We start from the raw sequence: 18,480 nt of genomic DNA, 5'->3' as shown, positions 1-18,480 counted from the left end.
CTTCCCCGTCCCCCCTTTTCAGCTTCCCTTTGCTACTGGTTGGGTAAGCGATGTTGGAAGAGAGAATTCACTTAGGTTATTTATAAAGAAACATCCTAAGAACTGCAGAAAGGCCATTGATTTTTAAATCTTTCAAATCTCATTAAATATTTTAGCTGACATGCTAAAAAGAAAGTGGAAGAAATAGTAAAATTAAGAAAGTATATTAGAGAGAGTGGTTTTACTTTCTCTCTTGCTGCTACTTTTGATCCACAGTCCCTGGCAGATCTTCCTTTGTAGTGCCTCACTGCTATTCCTGCTGTGGCTGTAGGGTGTTTTCACTCTTGTTTCACAGGGTTACTTTTTCTTTTGGATTACCTGGAGGGAAAAGTGTAGTATCTCTCCCTTGGCTTATCTTTATTTGGACCATATTATTTTATTTTCTCTCCTTATCAGGACTCTTAGCCTGAGAAAATATTGTCAGAAAACTTTCATATTCACTTGACAAATTAGAGATTTCAGTATCTTTCTTCCTCAAAAATCACCATATGGATGAAACAAATTCCAATACTTAACTGACTGAAACAAAGTGAAGAAGAAATATAGTTGAGGCAACAGAGAGAGAGGTTTTGGCAAGAGATGTGTTTACTTATTTAAAGAAGTTCCTACTATTTCTGCAGATTTTTTTCTTCCTCACAGGATCCTCCTTCCTTGCCTGTTAATGCAATCACCTTGCTCCTACTGCTTACAAAATTCTGCAACAAATTTCATCACCCTGTCTAACTCTCTGGTGGTTCTCAACCCTATACCAAATAATGCAACATGTGGAGACAGGATCAGGTACAAAGGGACAGTCTGTTCCTACTTGCATCTTACACACTCTGATAGCCCATCCTTGCCCCCCTCCCAAGGATTCATTCGCCCTATTGTTATTTTGGAAAACAGGAGAAAAAAATTAATACATCCTGCAAGTCTTCTATTCTTTGTTCTATCCTGCGAACTTCCTCCTTTATCTATTTCCTTATGCTTTTTAATATAGTTTTTTTTAAAAAATTACTACTTTCTAACCCCTCTTCTGAACTTCAAAGTTAAAGTTTCTTTTCATGTAGTTTGAGGTCCTCTATTTCTTTCTTGTTTCCAGAACTCAGTCTAGGACTGTGTTCCATTTGTCCTACGTGTCCTTCCACTGTTCTCCCAAGTTATCCTTCACTTTCTCTGTTACTTCAGAACTTCCAGTACTGGTTTTTGAAACCCTATTACTGTGAAATCCCTGAATTTCCAGTTTTTTTGCCTGTCTGAAATGCCATTCCCTACATTTACCTCTTCATTGTCTCTGCCACTACTTCTCACTCAGACAGAGGATTCTCTATGGGAGATTGGAGGCAGATGGTGACCATGAAATGAGTTGCGAGTGTCCTCATTAGCATCTTCCTGGCATCCAAAACTCTAACTTCAAGCAGATAGAAACTCAAGTGCATTATGAGATGAACTATTATAGGCTTACTTAGGAATATTATAACTACCTAAAATGTTATTAAACAGAGAAATGTGGTATGTCTTCTAAAAAGAGATTGTAAGCTTTTAGAACAAAGTTAATAAGAAACTGCTAGTAGATGGTGAAGCCAAAAGCAAAATGTAAATGATTGACATGATTATATTCTACATTACATATTGCATTTACTATTTCTATTGAAAAAATAGAATATGAAATGTAACACAAAGGAATATAAAAGAGATTTTGCTCCTATAGACATAAAAGAAAAAAAATTTGTTCTGTTTTGGAACAATGCATTTATCTCTACTTATAAGAGTATTATCTGTTTCACATGTTGTGATATCATTTTTAACAAAAAAGTGAAGCAATTATAATTGCAAATTGTAAATAAAACATTTATTCTAATCATCATTTAAACAGATAAGTATGCAATTTTGAGATACAATTCAATATAATAAGAACCGTACATTATGAAATACAAACGACATACACATCCTTGAGTAAAATCTGCATATTTTAAAATAGCATTTTAACCATTTATGATTGATATAATTTCTATTTATAATTAAATAGGCACTTTAAAATATCAACACTAGTAAAAGTGGCATAATCAAGGGGCCCTTCAGGTTGTCCTTCAAGGTAATCAACTTTAAAAATTTAAATTTGGAATAAAAATATCACCTAAGTTAATTTAACATGTATAGCATGTCATGTACCCATTTACAGCATTTTACTGGAAACCATTATATGATTATGAATGGGTAAGCAACATAGAAAGGAATATATGATTAAGAATAAGATACTTTATACAAAATGTGTATAATGACAACAGCGTATTGAATCTAATTTTCATTTAAGTAGAGCAGAGAATTGGATGACTTTTATAACAACAATAATAAGGAATGACACATTTATATGTTCCTTGGCATGAGGCATCCTATTTCTTATATTAAATATTAATGATGAATGGTCATGTAACAGAGTATGAGATAGCATGGATGACTTCCTAGTAGTGGTAAACTCTTCCCTCTGAGAAACAAAGCCAGTGCTCAGTGGTTCCCCCTGCCCATCTCTTTGTTTCTGTTTCTATCTCTGTCTCACTCTATTATGGCAAGAAATGTTTCCCTTCTTGGCAGCCAGGTTGGGATTTCCCTGTAGGTATTTAATCAGGCATTTGTCTACTCTCATAACCTTGGAATATTGAAGGTGGAAAGAGAGAGAATCTCCAGCATTCTTTTTTTCTTTTTCTTTTTTTTGGCTCAGTGCTAGGGTGATATTACCACAACAATTTGGTAGGAACACAGCATAGTCCCTACTCTCATGGAGCTTACGTGTAGTTAGTGAGACTTCAGGGACTTAAACAGGCAGCCTCAATGCAATATGCTAAATACCACAACAGAGAGAAGAATTGTGTGCTGGGGAAGACATGTAAGAGGCATCTAACCCACGCTTGAAGGTGGGGTTCAGGGGTCGGGTTTGGCTTCCCAGAGTTACAGAAGAAAAACCAAACAAAAATTATGCAAAATAATTGAATTGTTCAAAAAGTAAAAGCAAGGAGTCATTCTGTCCCATCTCTCCATTTGTTTATGTACCTGTTTCTCTAGTTTCAACCTGTGCTACGGTTGAGTTCCGCTGTGCAGATGGGACTTGTATTCCAAGATCAGCACGATGCAACCAGAACATAGATTGTGCAGATGCTTCAGATGAAAAGAACTGCAGTAAGATATTCCGCTACCTTTCATCTGTTTATGCTTGGGCACTTTTGGCATTGCATTGAACACTGTGCAAGATTTTACTGAACTTTGTCCAAAATTGGTATGTAATTAACCCCTGTTGTGTAGGATAATTACATATCTATTTCCTCAAATGAAGTTAACTTTTCTCATCTCTGTGACCTACATAGAAGACTCATAATCTTTGCAAATGAGGTACTTTTTTCATTTTTTTGTTTACCTTCTTCTAGATAACACAGACTGTACACATTTCTATAAACTTGGAGTGAAAACCACAGGGTTCATAAGATGTAATTCTACCTCACTGTGTGTTCTGCCAACCTGGATATGCGATGGGTCTAATGACTGTGGAGACTATTCAGATGAATTAAAGTGCCCAGGTAATACTAGATTTTAGAAAAACACGGGCTTTGCCATGGAGATTTTGAGGCTACCTAGTTGTATAGAGTAAATTTGTTAATTTTCATTCTTAATATCAATTATTGACATTAAAATTTAAATGACACAGACTAAAATGTAATTAACCTGTTCTAAACATATCGCTTGATCTTTTTAAGTGAGTTAAAAAATGATAAGAAACTGTCCTAAATTTGGATCAATTTTTAATGTTTATTAATCGTTTCAGAAATGGTGATTAGGCCTTTCAAATCTGTAATTTATAATTCTTCAACAGAATTATTACATACCTAGAAATAACTTCATAAAAGAAGAGAAACAATGTTTCTTACGACTGGCTTTACTTAGTGTTATTGTATAGGAATGTTGTAATGCAGTTTACAAAATCCTTTGGTGTAGTAATTTGAATAATAGTTATAATCATTGTTGAATCAAGTTAAGACAGGTTTATTTATATCTGACTGTTACCAATCTTTACACATATATGCCCTGAAAACTGTCATCTACATTCTTAGAAGAATGCCTTCCAGCAAATTCTTGACTGTTTCTATTTGAGGACATGAAAAAAAAAAAAAAAATTATAAAAAGAACTATGTATAACTGGAAGTAGAGATTCTATATAGGACATTATTAAATTTCATCTCATACTTGTTTGCCTGTCTCCACTCTGCTGCTACACCCATGTTTTTCATGTTTAGTTGATATGTAATAATTTTTAAGCTATTTTAAGAAATGATATTCATAAGTATTTTTCACAAAAGTTTATACACACACAATCTACTATGGAAATCTGATTTTTTAGTAGATGATACATTTGTTATTTCTAAATTTGTGATGGTTCTTAGAGTGGACATGTGCAGGCTTATTACTTGGGTATATTGCATGATGCTGAGGTTTGGGCTTGTATGGATCCTGTCACCCATTTAGTGAACATGGTACCCAATAGAAAATTTTTCAGCCATCTTTACTTTGTTGTGTACTCAATGTTTGGCTCCCACTTATAACTGGGAACATGTGGTATTTGGTTTTCTGTTCTTGCATTGATTTACTTAGGATAATGCTTTGAGCTGCATTCATGTTACTGCAAAAGACATGATTTCACTTTTTTATGACTGTATAGTATTCTATGGTGTATGTGTACCATATATTCTTTATCAAGTCCACCAGTGATGGACATCTACATTAATTTAATATATTTGCTATTGTGAGTAGTGTTTCAGTAAACATGTGAATGCATGTATCTTTATTTTCCTTTGAGTATGTGATGAGATTGGGTTAAATCATAGTTCTACTTTTAGTTTTTGGGAAATCTCCAAACTACTTTTCACAGGGGTTGAACTAATTTACATTCCTATCAACAGTGTGTAAGTGTTTCTTTTTCTCCACAACCTAACCAACGTCTTATTTTTTGACTTTTTAAACAAATTCTGACTACTATGAGATGGTATCTCATGGTTTTGATTTGCATTTCTCTCATGATTAGTGATGTTGAGCACTTTTTTTATGTGTTTGTTGGACACTTTTATGTCTTCTTTTGAGAAGTGTCTGTTTCTATACTCGACCCCTTTTTAATGGGGTTATTTGTGTTTTTTATTTCTTATTGATTTATTTAAATTCCTTATAGATTCTGGATACTTGTTCTTTGCCAGATATATAGTTGGAAAATGTTTTCTCCCACGGTACCTGTTTACTCTGTTGATAGTATTTTTGGTGTTGTGTAGAAGCTCTTCAGTTTAATGAAATCCCACTTGTCAATTTTTGTTTTTGTTGCAATTGCTTTTGAGGACGTAGTCATAAATTCTTTTTCTAAGACTGTGTCCAGAAAAGTATTTCCTAGGATTTCCTCTAGTATTGTTATGGCTTGAGATCATACATTTAATTTTTCAAACTTCTTTGACTTACTTTTTGTATATGATAAGAGGTTGGAGGCCAATTTTGTTCTTTCGCACATGGTAAGTGGGATTGTGTTTTTTCATTTAGCCCTCAGCTTGAACTTTATTGGTGTATAGTGATGCTACTGATTTTTATACATTAATTTTGCATCTTCACTAAACTTGATTATGAGATCTAGAGGCCTTTTTTGCAGAGAGTTTATGTGTACATTTATGATGTCAGTGAAGAGAAATAGTTTGATTTCCTCTTTTTCTATTTGCATGCCTTTTATTTCTTTCTCTAGCCTGATTGCTCTGGCTAAGATTTCCTATACTATGTTGAAAAGCAGTGGTGAGAGTGAACATCCCTGTCTTGTTCCCGTTCTCAGATGGAATGACTCCAGCTTTTGCACCTTCAGTTTGAAGTTGGCTTTGGGTTTGTCACAGATGGCTCTTATTTTCTTTCCATGACTAGTTTGTCGAGGATTGTTATCATGACGGGATATTGGATTTTATTGAATGTTTTTTCTGTGTCTATTGAGATGATCATGTGGGTTTTGTTCCTAATTCGGTTTATGTAGTGAATCATACTTATTGATTTGCCTATGTTGCACCAACCTGGAATCCCAGGAATAAAGCCTACTTGCCCATTATGAATTCGATTTTTGATGTGTTGGTTTGGTGAATTTGGTTTGCTAGTAGTTTGTTAAAAAGGGTTTTGTTCCTATGTTCATTAGGGATATTGATCTGTAGTTTTCCTATGGTGGTTTTTGGGTCTTTGTCAGATTTTGTTATTAGGATGATCCTGATTTCATAGAATGAGTTAGGAGAAATCTCACCTGCTTAATTGTCTGGAACAGTTACAGCAGGATTGGTATCAGCTCTTCTTTGTACCTGGTAGAACTTGGCTGTGAATGTATCTGTTCCAGGGCTTTTTTATTATTTGTACATTTTTAAATTACTGATTCAGTTTTAAAACTAATTGTTCTATTCATGTTTTCAATGTCTTCCTTGCTCAATTTTAGGAGATTGTGCCTTTCCAGAAATTTATTCATTTTCTCTAGATTTTATAGTATGTATGCATACAGGTGTTCACAATAGTTTCTAATAATATTTTGTGGGATCAGTTGTTATGTTGCCTTTGTCATTTCTGATTGTGATTATTTTAGTCTTCTCTCTTTTTTGTGTTAATCTAGCAAGCGGTCAATCAACTTTGTCTATCCTTTAAAAGAACCAACATTTCATTTCATTGATCCTTGTGTAGTTTTTTGGAGTCTCATTTTAATTTGCTCTACTCTGATTTTAGTTTTTTTCTTCTGTTGACTTTGGGATTAGTTTTTGCTTTCCTTGGTTCCTTTAGGTGCAGTTAGATTGTTATTTGAGCTCTTTCTATTTTTTCGATGTAGACATTTAGTACTGAAACCTTCCTTTTAATACTACTTTTGCCACATCTCAGAGGTTTTGGTATATTGTGTCTCTGCTTTCATTTATTTCAAATAATCATTTACTATCTGCTTTAATTTCATTATTTACCCAAAATTCATTCGGAGCAAGTTTTAATTTCTATGTTGTATGGTTTTGAGTATTCCTCTGGTTATTGATTTCCATTTTTTCTATTTTTATTTCACTGAGGCCTGAGAATTTTGTATTTTTTTACAAATTAATGAGACTTGTTTTTTGACCACACATGTGGTTAACTTTAGAGTATGTTTTGTGTACAGATGAGAAGAATGTATATGCTACGGTCGTCTGGAGTGTTCTGTGGATGTCTTTTAGGTCCAGTTGGTCAAGTGTTGAATTACAGTCAGAATTTGCTTGTTAGTTTTCTGCCCCATTGACCTAATGATGTCACTGGTGTATTGAATTCCACTACTATTATTGTGTGGCTATCAAGTTGTTTTGTAGCTCTAGAAGTACTAGTTTTACAAATCTAGTTGCTCTTCTTTATTTTTTTCTACTGTTGTTTTAGACTCTGTTTTATCTGAGATAAGAATAGCAAATACTGCTCTTTTTGGTTTTCCATTTGCATGATAGATCTTTCTTCACCCTTTTCTTTGAGCCTATGGGTGTCATTACATGTCAGATAGGTCTCTTGAAGATGGCAGAAGGATAGGTTTTGCTTTTTTATCCAGTTTACAACTCTATCTCTTTTAAGGCCATTTGCATTTAAGGTTAATATTGACATGTGAGATTTTGTTCTCGTTGTAGTGTTGTTAGCTAGGTGATTTTTAGTGTCATTTGTGTAGTTGCTTTATAGGGTTCATGGGCTGTGTGCTTATGTGTTCTTTTATGGTAGTATCATTCTTTCATTTCCATTCAAAGAATCCCCTTAAGGCTCTCTTCTAGTACTGATCTGGTGGTGATCTAGTCCTTTAACAATTGCTTGTCTGGGAAAGACTTTATTTCTCCTTTATTTATGGAGGTTAGTTTGGTGGAATATAAAATTCTTAACTGGCATTTCTTTTCCTTAAGAATGCTAAACATAGGCCCCCAATCTCTTCTGGGTATTAAGGTTTCTGCTGAGAAGTTGGTTGTTAGTCTGCTAGGTTTCACTTTATAGGTGATATGGCCCATTTTCATAGCTGCCTTCGAACTTCTTTTGTGTTGATTTTGGACAGCCCAGTGACCATGTGCTGTGCCTTGGGGATGATTATCTTGTTCAGTATCTTGCAGGAGATCTCTGGCTATCTTGAATATGTCTGTTGATTTCTCTAGCAAGATTGGGGATATTTTCATGAATTATACCATCAGATATGTTTTCTATGTTGCATACTTTCTCTTCTCTCTCATGAATCTCAATAGGTCATAGATTTTATCACGTTTCATTATCCTATATTTCTCAAAAGCTTTGTTCATTTTCTAAAATTCTTTTTTTTTTTTTCTTTATTTTTGAAAAAAAAAAATAATTTGAAGGACCTGTCTCCCAGCTTTGGAATTCTTTCTTCTCCTTGGTCTAGTCTATTGTTAAGGCTTTCAATTGTATTTGGAACTTCTGTAGTGATTTTTTTTAATTCCGAAAGTTCTGTTTAGTTCTTTCTTAATACCTCTATGTTGTCTTTCAAATCCTAATTTTTTTGTTCCTGTTTTCTTTGTGTTAGATTTCAAACTTTTCTTGAGTTTTGTTGAGTATTCTTGCTATCCATTTTCTAAATTCCAGCGCATTTGACTGTAGCTCACTGCAGGTCTTTCACATAAAAAAAGTTAATTATATAAAATATTTATAAGAAATATAGACACTTATTACTTTAGACTCATGAAACTGGCACCAAGGTACTTCTCTTTTTTCCTTTTTTAAAAAATTGTACTTTAAATTCTAGGGTACATGTGCGCAATGTGCAGGTTTGTTACATATGCATACATGTGTCATTTTGGTGTGCTGCACCCATCAGCTCGCCATCTACATTAGGCATTTCTCCTAATGCTATACCTCCCCCACCCCCCAACTCCATGACAGACCCCAGTGTGTGATGTTCCCCGCCCTGTATCCACGTGTTCTCATTGTTCAGTTCCCACCTATGAGTGAGAACGTGTGGTGTTTGGTTTTCTGTCTTGCGATAGTTTGCTCAGGATGATGGTTTCCAGCTTTATCCATGTCCCTACAAAGAACGTGAATTCATCCTTTTCTATGGCTACATAGTATTCCATGGTGTATATGTGCCACATTTTCTTAATCCAGTCTATCATTGATGGACATTTGAGTTGATTCCAAATTTTTGCTATTGTGAATAGTGCCGCAATAAATATATGTGTGCATGTGTCTTTATAGCAGCATGATTTATAATCCTTTGGGTATACACCCAGTAATAGGATCACTGGGTCAAATTGTATTTCTAGTTCTAGAACCTTGAGAAATCAAAACACTGTTTTCCGCAATGGTTGAACTAGCTTACACTCCCACCAACAGTGTGAAAGTATTCCTATTTCTCCACATCCTCTCCAGCACCTGTTGTTTCCTGACTTTTTAATGATTGCCATTCTAACTAGTGTGAGATGGTATCTATCTCATTGTGGTTTTGATTTGCATTTCTCTGATGGCCAGTGATGATGAGCACTTTTTCATGTGTCTGTTGGCTGTATACATGTCTTCTTTTGAAAAGTGTCCATTCATATCCTTTGCCCACTTTTTGATGGGGTTGTTTGTTTTTTTCTTGTAAATTTGTTTGAGTTCTTTGTAGATTCTGGATATTAGACCTGTGTCAGATGGGTAGATTGCAAAAATTTTCTCCCATTCTGTAGGTTGCCTGTTCACTCTGATGGTAGTTTCTTTTGCTGTGCAGAAGCTCTTTAGTTTAATTAGATCCCATTTGTCTATTTTGTCTTTTGTTGCCATTGCTTTGGGTGTTTTAGTCATGAAGTCCTTGCCCATGCCTATGTCCTGAATGGTACTGCCAAGGGTTTCTTCTAGGGTTTTTTATGGTTTTAGGTCTAATATTTAAGTCTTTAATCCATCTTGAATTAATTTTTGTATAAGGTGTAAGGAAGGGATCCAGTTCCAGCTTTTTACATATGGCTAGCCTATTTTCCCAGCACCATTTATTAAATAAAGAATCCTTTCCCCATTTCTTGTTTTTGTTAGGTTTGTCAAAGATAGATGGTTGTAGATGTGTAGTTTTATTTCTGAGGCCTCTGTTCTGTTCCATTGGTCTAAATCTCTGTTTTGGTACCAGTACCATGCTGTTTTGGTTACTGTAATCTTTTAGTGTAGTTTGAATTCAGGTATCGTGATGCCTCCAGCTTTGTTCTTTTTGCTTAGGATTGTCTTGGCAATGTGGACTCTTTTTTAGTTCCATATGGACTTTAAAGTAGTTTTTTCCAATTCTGTGAAGAAAGTCATTGGTAGCTTGCTGGGGATGGCATTGAATCTATAAATTACCTTGAGCAGTATGGCCATTTTTACAATATTTATTCTTCCTATGCATGAGTATGGAATGTTCTTCCATTTGTTTGTGTCCATTTTTATTTCTGGTCATGGCAGTAAGGCAAGAAAAAGAAATAAAGGGTATTCAATTAGGTAAAGAGGAAGTCAAATCGTCCCTGTTTGCAGATGATGTAAGTGTATATTTAGAAAATCCCATTGTCTCAGCCCAAAATCTCCTTAAGCTGATAAGCAACTTCAAGCGAAGTCTCAGGATACAAAATCAATGTTCAAAAATCACAAGCATTCTTATACACTGATAACAGACAAACAGCCAAATCATGAGTGAACTCCCATTCACAACTGTTAAAAAGAGAATAAAATATCTAGGAATCCAACTTACAAGGGATATGAAGGACCTCTTCAAGGGGAACTACAAACCACTGCTCAACGAAACTGGCGCCAAGATTCTTAATCTAATTTTCTGATTGCAACAACACATTCTTTACCTCAGTACGACTGTAGTTAATTTTGAAATTATCTTGAGGTCAGGGTGTGATAGATATTAATTAAGCTAATATTTTATTTTTCTTTGTTGTGATCTCCATCTCTTTCTAGTATTAATAAGTTATCTTAAAAATTAACTTTCAACACTAATTGAGAATCATAAATTTTTTATTGGGTAAGGAAGAAAGGGACATGCATGCAGGCTTATAAGACAGGTGGACAGACAGGAAGCCAGCAATGGTCAGCCTAAATACTTTAGGTTAGATCCAGGAAACATCCTAAGCACCCTAAAATGTTTTGGCTTAATGCTGAATTCACTAAAAAAATGTATTTTCATTTTTAATTATATCTACAAAGTCGACATATAAAAAATAAAATGCATACAATTTTTGTTATCTTAAAATAGTCATAATGGACCATTATAGTGTGATTGGGATATATACACTAGGGTTTATTTCCTGCTTGGCTATAGATCAAACAGTCTAAAATCATGAAAACTTGAAGGAGCAATGGAACAGATGACACCCAATTAAAAGATAAATATAGGCTGAGTGCTGTGGCTCACACCTGTAATCCCAGCACTTTGGGAGGCCAAGGTGGGTAGATCATGAGATCAGAAGTTCAAGAGCAGCCTGAACAATATGGTAACCTCGTCTCTACTAAAAATACAAAAATTAGTTGAGAGTGGTGGCATGTGCCTGTAGTCTCAGCTACTCAGGAGTCTGAGGCAGGAGAATCACTTGAACCTGGGAGATGGAGTTTGCAGTGAGTCAAGATTGTGCCACTGCACTCCAATATGGGTGACAGAGTGGGACTCCATCTCAAAAGAAAAAAATAATTTTATATACAGTTACTTTTTTATGATAATTCTGGAAGGTATAATAATTTTAGATTTGCCAGTGTAACTCGTTTATTCTTCCTTAAAATACAGAATAATTGTTTAAATACTGTTGAGGAATACTCCAAATAGAGGGCTATAGAAACACTAAATTCACACTTTTCCAGCAAAGATACACCAATGTATTATTATTTTGTTCTATGAACATGGAATTCAGAATATTTTTCACCCAAATATTATTATTTAGCCTTAGGCTATTCAATTTAAAGTCGTATATATATTTTTAGCTTTATTTTATGTTTATTAACTAAGTGCCACTCTGTTATAATTTAAACTGATTTTACATTACTGTACTTTTTCTGTTCTAGGACTCAATACTGGATTGGATTTGATTGATTTGATTATCATGTCTCCTGGGTCTCTGTTCTGGGACGATTTCTCAGTCTTTCCTTTATTTTCATAACCTTGACATTCTTTAGGAAAACATCTTAGCTCTTTTAAAGTTTACTTATTATTTATCTCTTTCAGTTCAGGGAGTATTAATGTTTTATCTACCTATATTTCAGAAGTCTAAAATTAATTTGAATTGTTTGACATTATGTTTTATATTTTATCACAGTTCAAAACAAACACAAATGTGAAGAAAATTATTTTAGTTGTCCTAGTGGAAGATGCATTTTGACTACCTGGATATGTGATGGTCAGCAAGATTGTGAGGATGGACTTGATGAATTCCACTGTGGTGAGACATTGTATTTAGCTTTAGTTTTGTTAACCTTACTATTCCTTATATGTTAGTATTCTCTTATATAGGGATTTTATCCAAAATATTGTCAGTTGATTTTAACTAATTTATGTTTTTATTAGATAATAAAAAATGGGAAGTATTAAAATTAAAACAAAAGAGTTTATAATGAAGACTAACACTCTTTGGTCCTAGACTTTTCTTTTAACCTTCTGTGTTTTTGTTGAATAATTACTTCCATCAGTTTATAATACAGGTGTAATAAAGTTATACCTTTTTAAAATTTATTACCTTTAGGTTGTACCTAATATATTTGCTTTCTGCTATAAAATAAGGATTTGACATGCACTACTTGTTATATTTCCCCCACCTATTATTGGCATCTGCATGGGAAATAGGGCCTAACACCCTATGGACACCAAAACCCATGGATGCTCAAGTTCCTTATATAAAGCAGCTTAGTATTTGCATATAACCTATGCACATCTTCCTGCACATTTTAAATAACCTCTTGATTACTTATAATGCCTAATGCAATGTAAATACTGTGTTAATTGTTGTTTCATTGTATTGTTTTTATTTGTATTATATTTTATTCTTGTATTATTATTATTTAGTTTTGTTTTTTCAAATACTTCTGATCTGTGGTTTGTTGAATCCATGGATATTAACACACACATGCGGAGAGCTGACTGAATATTATTATACTGAAATTTTCTACTAATTACATGTATAGTTTTCAATAATATACATAAACTTCTATTTATTTAAAATTTTGCCTTTCATCTTCTACCTCCTAATTCCTGTGTGTGTACACTTTATTTCATGTTATGTTGTCAAACTAGGAAAGCATTTTTAAATTTATTTTCTAAAATGTATGGATTTTGTGATTTGCAAATCAAAGAAATTTCCAATAGGAAAGCAAGGTATATATCACTATTTACATTTAGCACAAACAATATACACTGTGGTGAATAGATAGAGTAGAAAAAAGATTAAAAACAGATTTTCTGTGAAATGTCAAACTCCCCTAAAAGTAAATGTCATCGTGAAATGTGAAGGTGCATTTTGTTTGATTAAGATGCTATATATCTTTACATTGGAGCCAGATTTTGAACAAGATTAGCAGAGAACTTCCAAAATACCGTATGTGGATTCATAATTTCTGAACAGTGGCCGTTACATGATCCTATCTTCTTTAATTTTACTTTTTCCAAACTTCAGTTTTCTAATGTTCTCTGTTTTACTGGTCATCTAGTGAAAATGCAAAGTTTTGCAACTGTTTGTGAAATCAAAAGCAAAATTGCTATTTTTATAAGAGTTTATATTTTGAACACCTTAATTTGGAAGGATTTTACTTTTGAATATTTTCTAGTGATAAATATGCTGGGTAAAAGGGGAGGCTGGGAATGGAGGAAAGCAATAACAAAATTGGCTTTGGAAATAAATGGAGTATGTTGTTATTATAAAAACATAATCTAATAATAAAAAAGTCAGCAACTACGCCAGTTGATTTAGGTGTTATTAGTCAGGTATAACAAACTCAAGTGTTTCCAAGGAAGCAACACAAAAACATCAGCACAGTTGCTAGATTAAAAACTGTCAGGTTGTCTTCAAGCTATAACCTCCTTAGTCACCCACTTTTAAAAACAAACCTATCTGCTGGTCAGTCCACCATATTGTTACCTTACTTAGGATGTAAGTTTTTTCTCTTGGCTCAAATATATATTTAAAGTTTAAAAGCATGACTAGACTACACCAGAAATATTTATTTTATATATGTACATCACACATTTAAAAAAAAAAAAAGAAAAGAAAACAGACAAATATACCTGGAGTAGAGTGATCAGTATTAGGACTACCTCAAAGGTAAGACTTGTAAGAATTACTTTGAAGAAATAATGGTTGTATAAACTGGAAACACAGGGGGAATATGCAGGGGGAATATGCCAAAATTTCATAGAATTATCATAGACAAGAAGAATTTGGCTTCTTTTATTATAGGATGGTTGATTTTAGCAGAGTCTAAGAATGAATTTTCTCATTGTCGGATCTGTTGTAAGACGGTCTCAACCTAATTTTGTTTTTCTTTTGTTTGTTTTCTAGATTCTTCTTGCTCTTGGAACCAATTTGCTTGTTCTGCACAAAAATGTATTTCTAAGCATTGGATTTGTGATGGAGAGGATGATTGTGGGGATGGATTAGATGAAAGTGATAGCATTTGTGGTGAGTTGTCTATTTTCTGTCCTCAATCAGTTTTTAAGCATTATATATGCTCTATCATTGTAGAGCATACACAAAATTTGCTAATTTATTAAAATTAACATAAAATTTATGTGTACACTTCTAGGTAGCTGTTTTTATTATTTTCATGACAGTCCATATTCTATTTTTTGTATATACAGCTGTTTTTCCATATTTGATATGTTTCCTTAATATTACCACAATAAATGTATTTGTACATTTTGTGTATAGTTTTCAGTGACTTCCTTGAAGCAAATATCAAAGACTGAGTTTACAGGGTCAAATAATCAAACAATTTTTTTCATGATGCATCCTATATACCACTGTTACCCTCCAAAATTAGTATACTAATTTATACTGTCACCAGCCACACATGCTGTTTATGTGCATATGTTGTGTGTTATAGTCATCCTTATTGCTGAATTGTTTTAAATAAGAAGTGAAGGAAGATGGCTATTTTATATGATATTAAAATGCAGTTTAAAATGTAGCTTTATAGGATTAGAGGTATTAGTATCAAATATCTGTATTTACTATATGTCAACTATAAGGTCAGTATAATTGCTTTTTAATATTCACAAATAGTTAACAAATAGTTAAATAGAATTATTCACTGAGTTTCCTAAGGGGTAAAAGAAGGAAACAAGCTAATCTTTAATTTTTTTTTTCTAACCGGCTAAGAATTTCACTAATTTGTGTAGATGTTTTTTGGTTGTCTATGTAATCTATTTCTGTATATACATTCGTACCTGTAGATATATATTCTTTACTCATTACATCAGCCTTTGGTGGCAGCTGTTACCATCCTCTTTTAGGAAGAGAAGGACCCAAATAATAGAATAAGGTGTATGTATAGATTTTAGTGTATTTAACACCTCTTTTAAATTTCAGGGTTTGTGGACTGCTATTTCTGTCACAAACATGGAGAAAGGTAGTATTTTATAGTATTCAAGCTAAACTGAAGTTCTTTGTAAACAATACGAAATTGGAGATATTCTTGAAAGCAGGCGATTTATTTTCTTGTATTTAAGTCACTCAAAATCTACCTTTTACTTACACAACTGAAACAATCTACAGTTATGCCACAGACAGACAAATAGAAAGATCACTATCAAAAAGCTATGAACGAAAAAAGTCAGTAGCCAATTAGATGTCTGACAGTCTGTTTCTCTTTGCTATTATTTTTAAAAATAATTTTAATAAAAGAATTACCTATTTACAATAGGATGAGCAAGGTTTCAATCTCTAAAATTATCTTACCTTTGACTTTTGTTAACCTCTGCACTAAATGGCCCCATTGATAACATTGTGCTTTCTGAATGGACACAATATTACAGGGGCAAAAATCTCTAAAGTCGTGTAGAGGTGAGTTCTCCCACATCTGCATTTGCAGGCTGTGTAATCATAGACCGCTTCGTTTTATTCTTTATTTTGATGATTCCTTACCTATTAATTGGATACAAAAGGATTTATCCCTATTTAACTATATACCTAGTATGATCATCTAACATAACCAATGCACACTGTATTTATGAGGTTTTTCTGATTTTATTTCTCCTGCCTCATTTCTGTCAAAGTATTGTCAGTGTCCTAATAATGTTTTTTTATTAAAGACTAATAAGAAAATGGACATGTTTACCTGCAATCAAAATACTGAGCTAATTTGCTTTAATTATGAGCTGTATTTTATGTACTAACTACCAAGCTTGAGACACATAAAGAAAATGCTGCTTTAGACCAATCATCTGTCAATGAACTGAACCTCATATTTTAGAACAGGAAAATAATTTTATAAATAATTTATCTCACTTGTTTTCAACCTTTGGAGTACAAAATATCCTTCTCAGAAGTGTATTAAAAATGTAGTTTCCCAATTTCCAATTCAAAATATTCTGATGCAGAAGTAAGCACATTCTTTATTGATATGCATAGAGTGATTCTGATCTGGAATATTGAGGGTCCATTTTGAAAACCATGGTCTAGTTTATTTCCATCTTTTGAGAGATGAAAAAAGAGAAACTCACAGAAATTAATTAATTTGCCTGAGGTCACTCAGATAATTAACTATGACAGAGGTATGAGCAGAATTCAGATTCTGAAATATTAAATAGGATAGTGACTCTTATCAATCAAATATTATCCAAGTGGGTGTGCAAGATGGATCTAGTGGAATTTATCAACGTGTCTTTCTTCTCACTAGGGATTCTTTTCCCTGAGGAAGGCAATATGTCTCCAGATGGCAGTGGCAACTATGAAATAAAGTCATGAATTTTTTCTTTGGTCCATTTTCTTCCCAATTGACTATGATGTTTTGGCATGTTCTTAACACAAAATCTGTTGAATACTATCAAGGGAGCCAGAAAATTAGCTACAAAGAGCCTTACACCATTTTATAGCTGGAGTATCTTGGTAATTATCCAGTCATACCCATCATTTTAAAGATAGGGTAATTCAGACACTAGTCTTCACCAAGGTCATACAGAATTAGATTTCTCCACTGCCATATAAGGTCTCTTTCTATCAGACTGCCTTGAGAACAAATTAAAGTGATAATATGGCAGTAGACAAGAAATTTTACATTTATCAAAACTTCCTTAAGAGAAAAAAATGCAGTTACAAAAATCTCAAACTAAAAAGTAAAAATGTTATACAAAGCACTGAATTGAGAATATAATAGTAAAAAGGACACTTTATGTTTTCATGGCAAGCTTAAAAAGGATAGATAAGGAGGAATAATATAAAAATATTTTCTGTGGAAAGAGAATTTTATTATAGAAAATACTAAAGACATACTAGTTAGCAAACAAAATCATTTTTAAATGAAAGTACCTTTATTTAATAGATTATTTTCTAATTTCTTCCAGTATTATATAACATGTTAAACTTCATTCTATTAAATAGATCCTCGATTAAATAAGCAAATCTAGATTACTGGGGGATTTGTCAACATTCACTCTTCATCCTTTCCTTCAGACTAAGGTATATGTCAAGAATAGGTATGTTTATGTTGCAAAAGACTCCTCAAGGATTGTATGGTGATACTCCACTGCTTACCATATTGAAAACATTACCTCAAAAAGAATTTTCTGCTCGTAACAACTCTGAAAAGTAAGAGGATAAATTATAATCCAATTAAAACACATTGGCTACTGCTTTCAATTGTTAGAAACAAATTTTATTTTTCATCTAGTCACTTATATTTCCTTCCTGGAGATAATATTATATTTTCAGAAATTCAGCAAGTTTCTTTTTTAGCATCTATTCTGGGTAACTTTGGGTCATAAGAAAGTAAAATTTAAAAAAAAGAGAGATTTAGGATTCACTCAGGTACTTTTACAACAAACAGAACGTTCAAAACATTCATTGTATGTAACTGCACAGGGACTAGGAAAACATCAGGAGAGAGGGTCATTTGACATATGGCTACCCTATGATCATAAGTGGAAGGAAAGAGGAACCTTTTGTACTTCAGAGTCCAAATCAACAAGCATTTTTCGAAAGACATTATCATGCAAATAAAGAAACATTGCAATGATAAAGCAAAGGTAGATTCAAATTATTATGCATGAAAAAATGGAATGGGCATACATTTTTTCTTTTGGTACTACAGGATGGAGAGTAATAGTAACGACATGAGTGGTCAAAAGATGGTGCTTAGGATTCAGCGGGTTCTGGACTCCCAGTGCAGCATGGGGAATCATGTGAAACTTGTGACTTTCTTTCTTTCTTTCTTTCTTTCTTTCTTTCTTTCTTTCTTTCTTTCTTTCTTTCTTTCTTTCTTTCTTTCTTTCTTTCTTTCTTTCTCTCTCTCTCTCTC

General features: G+C 33.2%; 1 protein-coding gene across 1 annotated transcript in view; it reads left to right on the top strand.

Annotated features, from left to right (window-relative positions):
- The window catches only part of LRP1B (LDL receptor related protein 1B), a 1,636,277-nt gene that overhangs the window by 1,344,865 nt on the left and 272,932 nt on the right, over positions 1–18,480 (top strand). The window contains exons 48-51 of the mRNA XM_026453105.1: positions 3,079–3,192; positions 3,438–3,587; positions 12,294–12,416; positions 14,526–14,645. Coding sequence (XP_026308890.1) covers positions 3,079–3,192; positions 3,438–3,587; positions 12,294–12,416; positions 14,526–14,645 — 507 coding nt within the window. The remainder of the gene's footprint in view (positions 1–3,078; positions 3,193–3,437; positions 3,588–12,293; positions 12,417–14,525; positions 14,646–18,480) is intronic.

The sequence above is a fragment of the Piliocolobus tephrosceles genome, chromosome 11 (genome assembly GCF_002776525.5).
Source record: "Piliocolobus tephrosceles isolate RC106 chromosome 11, ASM277652v3, whole genome shotgun sequence".
Classification (NCBI taxonomy): Eukaryota; Metazoa; Chordata; class Mammalia; order Primates; family Cercopithecidae; genus Piliocolobus; species Piliocolobus tephrosceles.
The sequence above is the reverse complement of the archived record's forward strand: the minus strand, read 5'-3'. Positions and strand labels throughout refer to the sequence as shown.